The 16,370-nt window shown below is 38.0% G+C and overlaps 1 protein-coding gene across 1 annotated transcript in view; it reads left to right on the forward strand.

Annotated features, from left to right (window-relative positions):
• LOC136863901 (dynein beta chain, ciliary-like) overlaps nt 1–16,370 on the forward strand; it is a 5,220,903-nt gene that overhangs the window by 2,093,775 nt on the left and 3,110,758 nt on the right. The window contains exon 36 of the mRNA XM_068226514.1: nt 9,546–9,680. Coding sequence (XP_068082615.1) covers nt 9,546–9,680 — 135 coding nt within the window. The remainder of the gene's footprint in view (nt 1–9,545; nt 9,681–16,370) is intronic.

Raw genomic sequence — 16,370 nt, forward strand, 5'->3', positions numbered from 1 at the left:
GATCTAATTTTAATTGTCGTAACCATACATCAATACTTTAATGTGTCTTTCCAATTTTAATAATATCTGTTTTGTATTTCTGAGATATTAATGTTAATTTATTAAGGCTGATGATGTCGCTTAGGGGACGAAACATGTACTAAATATAATAAACTTTATCTTGTATTGAATATGCGGACCACTTAGTTATAATATTTAAGTTTATCTTGAATATTTAATATTTAAGTATAGGCCGCTCAAATAAAACTCTCCTCGGTAGACGAACATATCACCCTCGCCAACACACGGCGGAATGACTCAAAGTGGAGATTCACGTCTCCTAATATAATGCAGCAAACATCAGAACCACAGGGTCCAACTCTTTACCCACGCTGCTCAATAGTCTATCCGAGGCAAGTCACACAATCAAGAAAAATGCAGGCCTTTCAGATGAGCAATGCATCCTCTTACTAAAAATCACAGTAAATAATATCTCATGTCCTAAAGTTGCCGATACTGGAAAAGTATATAAAATGACGTCGTCGAACATACGTTCGCATGAAAAGAAACAAGACGGCACTGCTGACAAATCAAAGCATTCGCACTCAAAGTTAAACATGAATGATAAAGTGGCCAACTCTGTAATAACTATGATAAACTGAAACTAAGAAATTGCCACGCTGACAATCGATTATGTCCGAACAGCGGAAAGTTACTGAAATATTTCAATCCTACAACTCGAGAAACTCGCATTGTCAATAAAATAATAATAATAATAATAATAATAATAATAATAATAATAATAATAATAATAATAATAATAATAATAATAATAATAATAATAATAATAATAATAATAATAGTAATAATAATATATTTTACAGAAATTTTCTTCTAATATTCGGAACTCGAAATACGAAACTGCATTCGCGGAACTCGTGAATCAATTACTAATTTACAATCTTGATATACAACATAGTCGTGAAGATGAAGCTATCAGAATTTGTGGATCCAAACTCCACCGTCTCACATTCTCTTATTCACACATCATGCAATAAATCTCAGAATACGTGACGGCATGTTTCCGTACACTTTGAGCTCCTATTAATAATACTTTAATCCAGTCCTTCCTCACTTTAAGGGGATACGGAGCAGCCTATCTTACCGATGTTAAATTTGTTTAATTCATGTTCCTTTTTCTCAGGTTCTAATAAAGTTACGAAAATGATTTTTATGTCAAATTTTATTCAAACCTTACTTGACATACGGAGCGTTTTCGTAATTGGACTTAAGGGGACTCAGATACATAGTTTTTATACAGTCAATAAATAGAATTATTTTCCTAAAAAAACAGCCAAATCTCAAAGAGTTTTATAAAAATCAGGAAATCCCTCCGTTAAATATTTACCGATATGAGACAAATTCCTGATGAAAATTACACAGCTCTGTGATAAATACTCACCTAGAAAAGGAACCTGAGGAAACTGCACTTACAACTTTCCACACATGTTTTCATATTTCAGTGCATCCCTGCACCATATGAAGGAGAATCCGGATCTTCCTGTGATTCATACAGGTCTTCTAGCTTCCGTTTATCTTTGTCCCTGGATTACCTAGCTTTTTTCTGCACTTCCTGGACCATTCCTTCTGCTTTCCTTAGTCTTTCTCGGTCCAACTCCTTCATGGCATTCACACAATTCCCTCCTCTTTTCAGTCCTAACTCCTGTAATACCAGACATTTAACAATGTTTCCGCCACTGCATCAAGAACTCCAAATCGTAGTGTTTATATGCGAGACCATATAACGTTGTTTACCGATTCACTAGGATTTTGACTTTTTCCATGAAGACACTTCTCCAACAGCTGGGGGCTGGACAGATCTCTAAAAATGGGCTTCATTTCTTCCATACAGGCAAGAGTAAGGTGTGTGAGTGCTTGAAATGGTCGTAGGGAATCCGTTATTCTTTTGCTCGTAGATATTTGCACCAGTCTAATGAGCAAAGTAAATGCTGTGGATTTTCATCTGTCGATAGCGGATGAAAATAAATCGGCCATAGAGCTCGTCTGATTCCTTGCAAATTCCCTAGGTTTTTTCTTATTTCCAAGCCATGAAAAGTCTGAATATCACCAAGTTTTTCCAAAATTACCCGATTCAGACCAGAAAACTCCAAGTTTATTTCTCAACTTTCTTAGTCTTGTCCCCATTCGTTTCTGAATATGCCCCAAGCATTCCAGCTTTTCTATCCGAGTATTGCCATATTGAGCCTCATCCACAACAGATGTGTACGCCTTGGAATCGCCATCACCTAAATACTGCACGTATCTCACATCCTATCTATCAACCGACCTTCAAAACATTTCTTTAGCCCCCTCAATTTCCATCCCTTCACTCACACCTTCACAGTTGGCAGTCCAGTCATCACCACGTTTTCCACTGTTTCTTTTCTGACATCTACAATATTTATTTCTACATCAGCAACTTTCCCCGTGTCCCCACTGGTTGCTGTCACTACACCAGAGAGGGAGGTATGCCCTCGTTTCTGCGAAGTCCCATCCAGAGAAACACTTAGATCACGTTTCCCATCGTTCAAATCTACACTTTCCTGTACCGCCTCATGCATAGATTTATGGCATACATTCTCAACAGACGAGCCTAACAGATCTACATATCTGTCAAATTTTGCAGGTGGTTTGGGAAGATCCATTATACCACGCAATGTAGCACCTGCCGTGCGCCCTTTACCAGTTGCTCGCAAGCCGTAGACAAATCTTCAATTTATATCACGGTACACCATACGCTTCTTATTCATGTGATAAGTCATAGTCTCAGTATTTGTAAATGCGTGCATTTGTTTACACACTTGGCACTCAAATACAAGTTCAGTTGCAAGACTAACATGTTTCTTCACATGAAGCTGATCATCACCCCCACAAAATCTGCTTACAAGAAATTCACTCATGGCATCTTGTAGAAGTGTAATATTTATAAGTTCATAAACCATCCTTTCATCACACACTTCTTCATAAATATCACTGCTTGAGGCTAACTTCTTCTTTGAATCACTGTCATAAGTTCCACTAAACTCAATGTCTTTGTTTACATTGGAGTCTCCACTTGGCTACTCTTCAGTTGTGGTAAAACATTTACTTACAGCATGTTTGCTGTTTGGAATACCGATATTCCTTCTTTCCTTTAAAACACGATTACTTCTAGGCATTTTGAACTCGAGTTTATATTCACAGCTAATTAGCTCAAATCACATCACAAATAAACAACTCTACGTAGTAACTATTGAAATTCATGTCATGGAATACACAAGGAATAAACAAAAGATAATAAAAAATAGTGCAGTCTAGCCTCCACAGAATTAAAAGGTAAGGAATGTACTCTTAATTGCAAAAGGTCCCTACATCCTAGTCTTCATAATCGCGGAGTTATGGGAATGTAATTCAACTAGTTTTCGCAGCCATTACTGATGATTTCCTCAATGTTAGCCAAAGTTTTAATTAAAATTATGGCAACTTTTAATGCTTAAACTATAATTTATTACATATCATTTTAAAGAGCGGACTTCAGAAATTCATAAAAATATAAAAAGTAAAAAGTGATATTTTGACCATTTTAACCGCTCCGTATCCCCGAGACTGACATTGCGTCTCAAACATCAAATATAGGGCTAAAATAAGAAATGACGCTAACCACTCAGCTAAACAAATCAGAATAAAATGTAAGAAAGCAAACTGCGATTTCTGCAAATGGTCCACATTTACATTACAATTATATTTGCATTAATAAGCTCTGTAACGTAGTCCTTCCAAACAAATTTACTGAAATTAAGTATCAAACGAACCTATCCCCTTTTCCAACATTAAATACGTTCGCACTCACATAATTACATTGAAAATTCTGTCCTCATCTATTTCGTTGATTTAATGCCGCCAGTCTTCAGGAACGGCCGACCCCGTCTTGTTTCAGCCAGCCATATGATGCCTTCAGAAATCACTTGGTGTCCATCGAGGCGTTGAAAGGTGATGTCACTGCTCCTGTTTCTGGATGTCGTCTAAAACCTCCCCTCGTTCACGGTGTACAAACTAGGTCAAGATTAACCTACCAGTTACTAGAATACTACAGCCGGGGTAATTTCTATTGACCGTGAAACCTGTTCCCATTCATCGCGGAACCGCTTCTCTTATCTAATCCCGTAACTAGGTAAAATACTTCCCATTAAAAAGCTGGACTGGTAATTGAAAAGTTTATGCCCTCCGGAAACTATTTACACAGGTAGGCTACTAAGCATTCGACATGATTGAACGAAATTGTTCTCTCCCTCTCTAAATGGAATGTTAAATGCCATTCTCCCAGTGTTAGAAAACTTGAATCGATTAAATGCTGACTGAGCGTCTTCCAATAAAATTTACAAGTCGCCACACGATCACTCGCGTAAATAGAACCTTCTTCTCACGATGTTACCTGCACGGAATTTTGCCGAATAATAGGTTAACTGATTGACGAGGTCATTGTTTTTATTAATTCGTCCTCGAAGACGCCATCGTGTCCTCGATTGGGCCATCACTTCCCTACACCAATGCCTAGATATATCGTAGGTAGCTCTATAATTTCCTTGGCTCAACACATCGCGTACCTGACGCTTACTTCAAACACCTCACGCAGGCTTCTCTAGCCTCTCGCCGGGCATCCGAAATGTCCGTTGGATTTCTATTGTTTCCCTGTTCTGCTTTGTGTACGTCATGTCGAAATTCTATCTTCTAAACTTATCTGGCGAGCAAACAAACCCGAGCTCCAAGCTCCCTGCAGAAATTGCGACATGTACTGCTGAATGTAGATGTTTCCTGCCAGTTACTAGTACTTAATAAAAATGAAATATTCTCTGTACATTCGAATAAATGACTGATTAATTAAATGAGCACTTCAAGAAGGGCTTGGTATTCTATGCCACTTTATCTCACATAATATTTTCGAAGCGTTCTCTTGCGCCGGAATTGGCTGTTAAATTTGACCTTCCGGTAGCATCGCATGATACTCTTGTTAAGGTGGAAGAGCAATCGGTTAACTGTTATGAGAAGCGTACTTCTCACAGTTCTAATTGTCTTATTAGTTTACAGTCATCCATTCCATTCTTACTTTTTTAAACTTTTCGTGCGCATTATGCTCCTTATTTTTTGAGCACAAGTTCATACGTACAAATCGCACTGAATTGTGGTAATGTTCAGTGATGAAGGGAAAATGTTATGTATTGATTGTTATTGTTCTATGCAGAAAATGACGAGTATGTATATACATATTCTACCCTTGAAATCATGATGTGGCGGCAACTGGGTTCTTGACTGCTTTGGCGCTGAAATATACTTACCGCTCACTTCGATTCCTACGTCAGGGCTGGACGGGTCTTGTTGGGTACGTAGGAGAACCTACTCTACAGGCTAAGCCAAGTAAAATAACATGGACCAGACTGAGTTGAAATCTTATAATTTATTAAAAACCATTCATCGAAAAGTCAAAAATGGCATATATAAACAAATTAAGACTGATCACTAAAATATCAAAACGTAAATCACCTGCCACAAAAACATCATACTTCTTAAGTTCCCGACCTTGATCTGAGACTATTTTATTATTCATAATAGTTAGTAGCTCAAAATGAAAGCAGGTGTGCAAAGCAAATTAAAGTCACATGTTTTACTGGGCGCAAATGTCCGCGGAACACCTAAATTACATAACGTCTGCTTATTGAATCTACATCAATTTATTAATTCACTAGCTGTTGTACCCGTGCTTCGCTACGGAATTCTACATTGTATACAGAATTCTAAGTTAGGTAGAGTGTACGTCGTGAGCAAGACCGTATTAAATTGCATAGCTCTTAACGTTACCCTAGAAATGCGACGGAGAAATCACCAAACATCTTTTCTCATATGAAGACTGCGTTGGGGAATTTTCATTATAATGGTAGGCTCGTTTGCCTATCATCAGTCACAATCAGGTTGGGGGATTGCATTATAATGGCGGACACTCACTCTCCACCTGCCTTTTTACACCCTCAGGTTGACTGTCTTGGTGATTTTCCCAACTGAAATGAACGTATGTCATGACAATGACGTCAGTAGGAATTGTGAGAGTAAAAGCAATGATTCCACATGAAATACTCGACTAAATTAAAACCATTAAAACCACACATTTTCTCACTTTTAATGAACAGTACTACGCTGCCGATCTAACAGTTCAAATTTCCCCTTTCATCTCAGTCGGTACGGCAAAATTGAATAAAACATAAATGGTCGGAAATTGTGTTCTCTATAACTTTTGTTATGTGGTAATTTTCGATAGGGCCAATAACATAGGTAATTAAAAATTAAGGTTTAGGCGCCTTCCCGCAAACTACAATTTTATACAGGGCGAATGAAGTTTTGATAACTTAGACTGTAATTTCTTATTCCCCGACTCTGTATATCGACTTTCATTAAATTCTGTTAACCCATTTTCTCGTTGATATGAACTTGGCAACAATAAAACAAATTAATGAATACCTGTCTTATCAAAGTTCCTACGGTAACAATGTATGACATAAATGATTGGAAATTTAGTTCTATTCTACGATCGGAAATTTAATTCTATATAAATTTAGTTACTGCCTGCTGTCATTTCTTGATGGATACAGTACTTTTGCATCCATCTCTTGGCACAGGCCAAAGTAAAGTGTAGCTTCCACCGAAGTCCCAGTCAACATCCATGGCTGTGACAATATGGAAGTTGCTGGGGTATGGGTAGTACTGAGTAATGACATTCAGAGCACGACTAGTTCACCTGAGTGTTATAAAAGGTGCTGCTCACAATGTCAATCGTACTGCAATAGTACTTTCTGACCCAGTGAGGAAAGCAATGGCAAACTACCTCACTCCTCGTCTTGCCTAGTACGCCTCATTTTAGTGTGGCCATTGGTTTTTGGGGTTTCCTTATAACCGCATAAACTTTGGTGGTGCTATTTGAGGATCCAACCAGCCTCTGGACTGATGACCTAACAGACAGACAAATTTAGTTATGTAGCATTTATCGATAGGATCACTAATAATATAAATATTTGGAATTCAATTTTAGGCCTTCCCCTAAACTACCATTTCACTCAGCCTAGTTTGTAGTGGCTCATCCCTCGTCATTCATTAAATTCTCTTCAGCCGTCTTCTCGTGATACGTGTCCGTACAGACAGACAGACAGACAGACAGACAGACAGACAGACAGACAGACAGACAGACAGACAGACAGACAGACAGACAGACAGACAGACAGACATTACGGAACAGTAAAACGTGCATTTACTTGATACTATGGACATGTCCGATACAGAAACACTATTCTTTTAAAATTCTAATCAATGTACAGATAGAACTCTTATTTTATATATACAGATGTCCCCATAGTTCTCTGAGAATTATATATGAAATTTTCTTTAAATAATTTAAATACTTAAATACTAGAGATTTATTTATTTATTTATTTATTTATTTATTTATTTATTTATTTATTTATTTATTTATTTATTTATTTATTTATTTATTTATTTATTGACTTTAGCAGTGGCGAAGTTAGGGCTCGTGGCCCTCTCTTATACTTAACCACATAATCTACAGATAATACATATATAAAAGAAATGTACTATTCTGTCATAAAATCAAAGGTAAGCTAAAAATTACAGATTTGGACAACATATAATGAAGAAAGAAACCAGAGTTCAACAAATAAAATAGAATAATATTCGGAGCGTATAGATAATGAGAAAGAGACAAGTCATGATGAAAAAGTAATATACAAACTGAAAAAATAAGCAATGCATAAAGAGAACACAATAAGTAATAAAGCAAATGGAAATATAAGTATCGGAATAAAAGTGATCTATGTACATGAGTAAGAAGCTACACAATAGTAATAATCAGAATCACACAACCTACCATACACACGAAACAGTCAGCCGCCTCACATCTCTGAGGAATCCTTGTTCCCATTATTATTACTATTAATTATAATGGCAATGAGCTGCTCGTGAGTTTGTTGTGGCTTATTGTCTACATTGGATATTAATCAGCAATTCTACTTTTACAGCTATGATTATTTAGTCTGAATTCTAACATGCTACTGTGAAGATATCATATTTTAAAAGGTGATTCACTTTGAATACTTGAGACATTTATGAATTGAACATACCTTGAATTACACAGTAAAAATTATTGTGTTGACCATACCCGAAAGGATTGGACCAGGTGGGGAATAAGCTACTTCAAATCACAATAATTCCACTTTCCCTTCGATCAAACATGTGCACTCCTATTATTACAAAAATACAAATTTTACTTGCTCTGTTCCGTGATCTTCATAGAGAGTGTGGTGTCATGGATTTGCAACTTTGTATTTACAAAACTGTGGTTCTTTCCCGAGTGTGTATCAAATTAGCTCTTTGACGAAATAAAGTGACCCTGAAATAGAACAACATCATTCACGTACATCTTTTCTTTATTTCAATTAATTCTGTATTGAAACTGTAAATATGGTGCTAGGTTAAATTACGGTGTCACATTACCTTCTCATAATATTTTTTTACTTATTGGGGGATTATCGCCTGGACTAATGCCCCTGAATGTTAACGAGTTATACGTTAAGTTTGTGATATTATTATTTCAGCTTTCATTCTGGAAAATTTGACATCACAATTTTACACTATATTTATTTTTAACAATTTTCTGTTGATGGCAATTGGCAATAGTTATTCATGTATGTGACAATTCATCCACATATTTAGGATTAAATTATTCATTTAAATATTATTTCGCATCAATCCGACTGCTATTTGCATAAGGCACTCATTATTAGCAACGAGCATTAGATGTTACACGTTTGATCCCTTATATCTTGCAGCTTTCTTATTTTCATTGTTTCGTCTCCTGTCTGGAGCTTGTCATGTTCACTTCCTCCCCATGTATTGTATTTAGCATTCTTTTAATATTCTTGTATTTAGATTATACTTTTAGCGTTACGTAAATTTTAAATTTAAATTTTTAAATTTAAATTTATTTAAATTTATTTCTTGAGGATCAGCAACAGCATAACGACGAATTACAAAGATCCGAGCTATGTACAATAGACAAATGATCAGATTATTCAATGTATTAGGACTTGTTCCGGAGTTATCCTGACCATAATTTTATTAGAGAAATCTTGTCTGGCACCGCTGTTCATTGCTTCTAGTCACTAGATGATATCCCAGACCACCGTTATCTCACTTTGTAGATTGATTAGTGTCATTTGTAAAATTGTATTTATTGTAAGGAAAAAGCTGCCGTTCTTTCCCTATAATAATTAAAGTGTGTATCAAATTGCTTTATACCCCACTCCGTTGTCAATTCGAAACAATTTTTAAGTGTAAGGAATGTTCACAACCAGAAAAGACGATATCTATCTATACATCCATTATGTATTTTTATGTATTAACAAAGAATACGGATGACATAGGAACATGCAGGCATTAACAAAGAACGGGTTTTGTATTTCTTTCAACAGTCTCTGCATTTGATTATGGGAGGTGGACCTCAAGGACCCGCTGGAACGGGCAAAACTGAAACGACCAAAGACCTTGGCAGAGCACTGGGGATGATGGTTTACGTATTCAACTGCTCAGAACAAATGGACTACAAGGTTAGTTGTCTCCTCAATAGCAGAAATAACGAGTTTTTAATTTACATTTTTGGTTTCTTAGTTCGGATCCACAAACGTGATTCTTCTCTTCATTTAAGTGCATACAAATAGTAATTAACAAAGGGCAAGAGTAGGAAGTATCAGTAATGGTGCATTAATATGGTTCAGCATTATTATAAACAATATTAGTTCTTTAATTGGGGCATGAGCTTCAAAACTCCGTCTTCCATTATGTATTACAGCAAGATTCGCATTCGGTAGTGTGTTTCCTTCCAGTCCCTGTTGTCAGGTTGCACTATGCCATGAATGCTTAATTTGAGTACCCATAATTATTTTAATCCGTGATTTTCCACCATAAATATTTATACTCTCTAGCACTATTTAATTATTAGTTCATAAAGTTATTTTTCAATCTGAAAACAGTACTCACATATGAATTTAGACCATTTCGAAAAATACATGAAGCAAATGAGCGTAAACTAACGGAACACTTTTACAGAGTTCTTTCGAAATGAACTGTATGTAACTAGTGATTCTAAATAATTTACAGCGATTGCAATGTCCTGCTGAAATAAACACTCACCACCATCAAAGAAGAAGTCCTGTTGTTATAAACAAACCTTCCTACTGCCGTGGAGTTCACCGTACTACCACCATGTTAATTCTCAGAACGGCGTGCTTTGATAATTTAACATCTCGTGCTAAATGCAAGACGTACAAGTCTCCAGGTTGTTACTCAAGTAAAAGCTTAATTGCGAGAAAACATAATATACTGAGCAGTAGAATACGGGCGAAGTCATAGATGATTTAAATTTTGTAATGTAAAATAAAATACACTGAGCATATTGACGTGTATTAACCATTGGAGAGTTGTCTGTCTGTCTGTCTGTCTGTCTGTCTGTCTGTCTGTCTGTCTGTCTGTCTGTCTGTCTGTCTGTCTGTCTGTCTGTCTGTCTGTCTGTCTGTCTGTCTGTCTGTAGTTACGTAGGCCACAAGGGATAGAATTTGGAGGAAGTCATGTGATGAGAAAACATTATTCGAGAACACTCTGGGAAGTCTGCTTTGAATGAAACAATGAGAACTCAGCAAAACTATTCATGTGAATGAATTGTGCCACCCCTCGGTAATAAAGAGGATCATTCTGGTCCTTATTCTTTGGACTTGGGTCTTCGGGAGAGAGAGAAATCCCCGGGGTCATGGGGACTTGGCCGCTCGTGATAACGGCCAGAAGACCAGAGGATAGAGCTCTCAGACAGTACATTGAAAGCTCACAAAGAGTAATTAAGGGAGCTATAGCCGCAGTACACGGGTGTAATAAATACCGTTTCAGTTGGGAGCAACCAGGAACAATGCTCTAGACTTTAATTCGGGCATCTTGCCATCAAAGTAGTAAGAGAGTAAGTGGGAGATTTCGCGCTAGCAGAGAGAGTTCCGTGTTCAACAGAGAAGAATCTGGAGGAGCCCAACACCGAGATTCATGAGAGAAGAAAGGAGAAGGAAGCGATAGGATCAGGAGAAAAGCCTTCGATATCCGAGCTAAGTATCTAATATTTCAGTGACTCTAAAGAGTAGCGAGGAAACGTAAAGTGTTGTAAAATTAAAGATTAACACATGTGCTTTTAAGTGTTTGGAAGACTCAAGAACTGTAATTAATTACAATTAAAAAGTTGAACAAACGTAAGACAGTTGAGAAGTTGCAAAAACATGAGAGTGTTAATGAAAGAATGGTATATTAATACATTAGAGTAAGTTCTAAACGGTTTCAGTGAAGAATACGACAGGAAGCGGGGTACTGCGTTGGAGGGATGCTGAACAGAGGGTACTTGGGGATTTAAATGAAAATAATGGAATGGATATGTGGGAAATTAGGAGTGAGATTTGTAGATCATAATGGGTGGTAGATGATAGGGATCTACGTTCAGATACCCTTCACCTGAACCACTATAGAACATATAAGTTAGGTTTGTTTAGAAGAGCATCAGGGACATTCAGGATAATGGGTAGACCAGGGAGTGGTGATAACAATATAGAAAGCATGAAGTCAAGTAAGGATGACATAAAATTGTTAGTGTTAATCACTAGAAGTACTGTAAAGAAAGGAATAGAACTAAATAATTTGATATATATATATATACAATGGAGAAAATGGAAATTGTAACACCCAGAAGGAGTGCTGCTACATTGCTGCAATTGAACATGCAAGACGAGTGTTCGGTTATGATTCGATGATTACACTTTCAGGTCCCTCTGACCGCAAGATTGGACAACAATCAGTAGAGGATATGTCCACCACGAGCTGCAATACATGATGAATTCGTCGAGGTATTGAGTCAATAAAGCCCTGGATCGTTTCCTGAGGAATTGTGGCCCATGCTTGCTGCATTGCACGGGTCAGTTGTTCCAGAGTTGTGGGTGGCTGAGGACAGTTGGCCAGTTGTCGACCCATCATGTCCCATACATGCTCAATAGGACTGAGGTCCGGGGATCTGGTTGGCCATTCTAAAATTGTGATGTTGTGGAGAGATTCTCCGGAGACGCGTGCAGTGTGAACCCGGACATTGTCCTGCTGAAACATCCCATTAACAATGTTCGCCATCATATGGACAACCACTGGATTGAGTACCCTATCAACCTACTGTCGAGCAGTCATATTGCCCTCAACAAGCACCAATTGTGATTTCATATCAAAGCCAATAGCTCCCCAGACCATAATGCTTGGTGTTGGCCCTGTGTGCCTCTCGACAATAAGATCTGGGCGTCCCCTCTCCCCGATACGTTGGCGCACACGATTCTGGCGATCACTGCTGGCAAGACAGAAGCGCGATTCATCACTAAAGACGACCCTATGCCATTCGTCGACCCACGTCGATCTTTCTCGACACCAGGCCAGCCTTACACGTCGCTGTTGTGGGGTCAATGGAACACCTTCAGCAGGGACACGGACTCGTAAGCCAGCTGCACGCAGGGGATTACCAACTGTTTGTTGTGTAACGTGGGGTGCCATACATGCTCGAATTTGCGCTGCTGTTGCAGGGGGTTCCATCCGGGCCATCCGAATGATGCGGCGATCCTCTCCCACAGTTGTCTGTCGCGCTCGGCCTGTGCCAGGTCTACGAGTGTGGGTACCTTCATTTGACCACTGCTGCCATACACGTTGTACCGTAGATGCCTGTCGGCCAACACGTGCAGCGACAGTCCTTAGCGATAATCCAGCCTCACACAGCCCAATTATCTGAGCCCTGTCAAACAGCGACAGTTGCTGATAGCGTGCTCTTCTCTGTCGTCGAGGCATGTTTGACGGGGAACACTTCACTGCACAGACTGCAAGTCCGTATACTGAGGAGACGTGTAGCAACAATCCAATGGCTCTGAAACATTGATCGTTTACTTAACTACATGGCATCGTTCCATATCTTGAAAATCAACACAAACGACCAATGCCTTCATGGTGTTGCAATTTCCATTTCCTTAAGTGTGTGTGTGTGTGTGTGTGTGTGTGTGTATATATATATATATAACAGACATGGAAATAGGAATCGAATCATGACTGGGAAGAAATATTATGGATGCGTATATTTTCTCAGGGTACTGGAGTGTTTATCTTAGATAGAGGTCAGGAACGATAAGAGAGGGGGAATGAAGAATTTTAAGCTACGGACAAGTTAAGGAATTCTGGGTGTATGACTCATCTCTAAAGATAAATTGCAACTTGATGTTTTGGGGGTGTACAGACCAGGCGGAGAAAGCTCGGACGCTGACGCACAATTATTTGATATGATAATCAGCAGTGTGGGGAACGTTATTATAGAGTTGATATGAACTTGCCAAATGTTAGATAGATATGATTTATTTTAACTGGCAAAGTTAGGGACACGTGTCCCTGTCTCACACTTAACCAGTGAAATACATAATTAACATAAAAATATATAACATAGTGAATAAATGAAAAAAGAGACTGAAACAAATTACTATGGTACTATGCCATCCTGCTGTACATAAAAATAACTATTATAATACACAATATAAATTAACATTTTGCTTCCTACGAAGAAATTAACATACAACAAAGAACGAGTTACAATTTCAATAATAATAATAATAATAATAATAATAATAATAATAATAATAATAATAATAATAATAATAATAATAATAATAATAATAATAATAATAATAATGATAATAATAATATAGATAAACCTACTAATATTTGCAATTAATTTGTCCAATTCCAGAAATATATCACATTGACGAATGGTACAGTTTTCATGTGTTTACTGTGGGTGAAAAACATTGTAAAATGGGGATAGGTATAAGAATAACTATGCAGGAAAACCACAGCTGAGTACTTTCTAACACTATTGAATAAGAAGAAGAAGAAGTGGAGGAATAAGAAGGACCATGGGGAGAAGAAGAAGAAGAAGAAGAATGACCATAAGAAGAGGAAGAAGAAGAAGACTGTCGCACTACGAGCTCGTTTCATAGAGATATTTTGAACACATACTTTTAAATCTTCCGTGGTTTGATATCCCTCTGACCTCCTGCGGAAGGAAGTTCCATTCACGGCTGGCCACAGCAGTGAAGGAATTGTTGTAGGTTGAGGATTTATGCTTAGGAATAGCGAGCAATGTCGAGCTCAGCGCTCTGGTGTTTTTATCATGGTGTTCAGAAAGGCTATGAAATCGTTCATACAGGTAAGATGGGGATTGTAAGGTAAGGATTCGGTGCAATGAAGTCAGGGTATGCAGCTTGCGTCTGTCTTCAAGGCGTAGCCATTCGAGTTCGACGTAGGACTGGGTAACATGATCTGAATATTTCAGATTACATATAAATCTTACACAGGCATTCTGTGCACGTTGTAGTTTATCTCGAAGCTCGGTTTTCGCATCTTTGTAAACTACGTCACAATAATCGAATATTGGAAGAACGAGGGTTTCAACTAGTTTCTTCTTTAAACTGAACGGAAAAGTAAATTTGAAATTGTTTAATATGTGCAACGTAGCAAAAACTCGTCTACTCACAGATATTATCTGATCCGTCCACGAGAGGTGCTGGTCAATGGTTACTCCGAGATTTTTTACGCTCTTGAAAAAGGGCAAAAAGTGATTTTGAAGTTGTACGTCGGGGATGGACATGCGGTAATTACTGGAAATAAGTCTTGGGTGGGCAATTACTATAGTTTGGGTCTTTTTTGGGTTCAAAATAAGTCCATGCTGGGAAGACCATTTACTTATGGCCTCTAGATCCATGTTAATTTGCTCGATTGATGTCGAAACGTCTGTTGGTTTTGCATGGATGTACAATTGTACGTCGTCAGCGTAGATGTGACGTTTACAATGTGTCAGCTGTTTAGCAAGGTCGTTGATATAGACAGAAAATAGCAAAGGAGCAAGGGTTGACCCTTGTGGGACACCTCTTTTTACATATTGCCACGAAGAAAATGCACCTTGATTGATGACACGTTGTTGACGTTCGTGTAAATAAGCTCCCAACCATCTCAGAGTGCTGTAGGAGAACCCTAGGTGATAAAGTTTGGATAGGAGCAACTCTTGGTCTACAGAGTCAAATGCTTTGCTGAAGTCCAATAATACTAGGATAGTCAGTTTTTGCTCATCAATAGCCTGTCTTATATCGTCAGTCACGCTTAGTAAGGCAGTACAGATACTGTAATTGCATCGGAAACCTGACTGGTGTGGGTCTAATATGTCGTGGTCGTTGAGATAGTTGGTGATTTGATTATGCACAATGTGTTCGAGTCCCTTGGCTACTATTGACAGTATATGTATAGGTCTGTAGTCACTGCTTAGTCTAGGAGATTTTGTCTTTGTTAAAGGATGCACCAGGCCATTTTTCAGACAGTTGGAAATGCACTATTTTGAAGGGAGAAATTGTATATGAATGTTAATGCTGGAATAATAGCATCGAAAATTGTCTTTAGCATTGTAATACATATATTGTCCACCCCTGTGGATTTCGTTTTAATTCGCATGATAGACGCTTTCAGTTGAAGGGGTGAGACATAACTAAAATAAAATTTGTCTCTGCCTACGGGTGGTGTGTTGTAATTTGCACACAAAAGATTTTCTTTTGCTTCTTCGTTTAATTGTACGTGGGAGGATACGAAGTGATTATTCAATTCATCAAGAGAAACTTCCAAATCGTCTACCTTGTCCGGTTTATTTAGTCCAAAATGGCGGATTGACTTCCATAAAGTAGCGGGTCTTACGTCAGTTTTTATAAGGTCATGGGCGTACCGTAGTCGAGCATTTCTTACTGTCTGAGTCGTTTTATTACGTAGTCGTTTGTAATAGATAAAGTTTTCCTCTGTCGGGTGATGTTTATATTTCCTATGAGCTGCATCCCGCTTAGCCATCATTGCTCCAATATCATCATTTAGCCACGGGGAGAGTCTTTTACAGACGCGTGCTGTTCGTATAGGGGCATGCTTGTTAAAAATATGTAGTATCATGTTATTGAAAGTGGTGACCATGTCGTCAATATTAGTTTTATGAGTTATCTCCTGCCACGGCATCGATAAAGCGTCTTCCAATAATTTTTCGTTGTTAATACGGCTATAGTCTCGGTAAGTCACGTACTTTGGTTTATGTTTGGGGCATCGCAGTGCGTAAGACATAAAGATGATGTCATGGGCTGACAGTCCGGGAGCAGATGTCTGGCCGTGATGTAATA

This window comes from Anabrus simplex, chromosome 2 (assembly GCF_040414725.1).
Source record: "Anabrus simplex isolate iqAnaSimp1 chromosome 2, ASM4041472v1, whole genome shotgun sequence".
Lineage (NCBI taxonomy): Eukaryota > Metazoa > Arthropoda > Insecta > Orthoptera > Tettigoniidae > Anabrus > Anabrus simplex.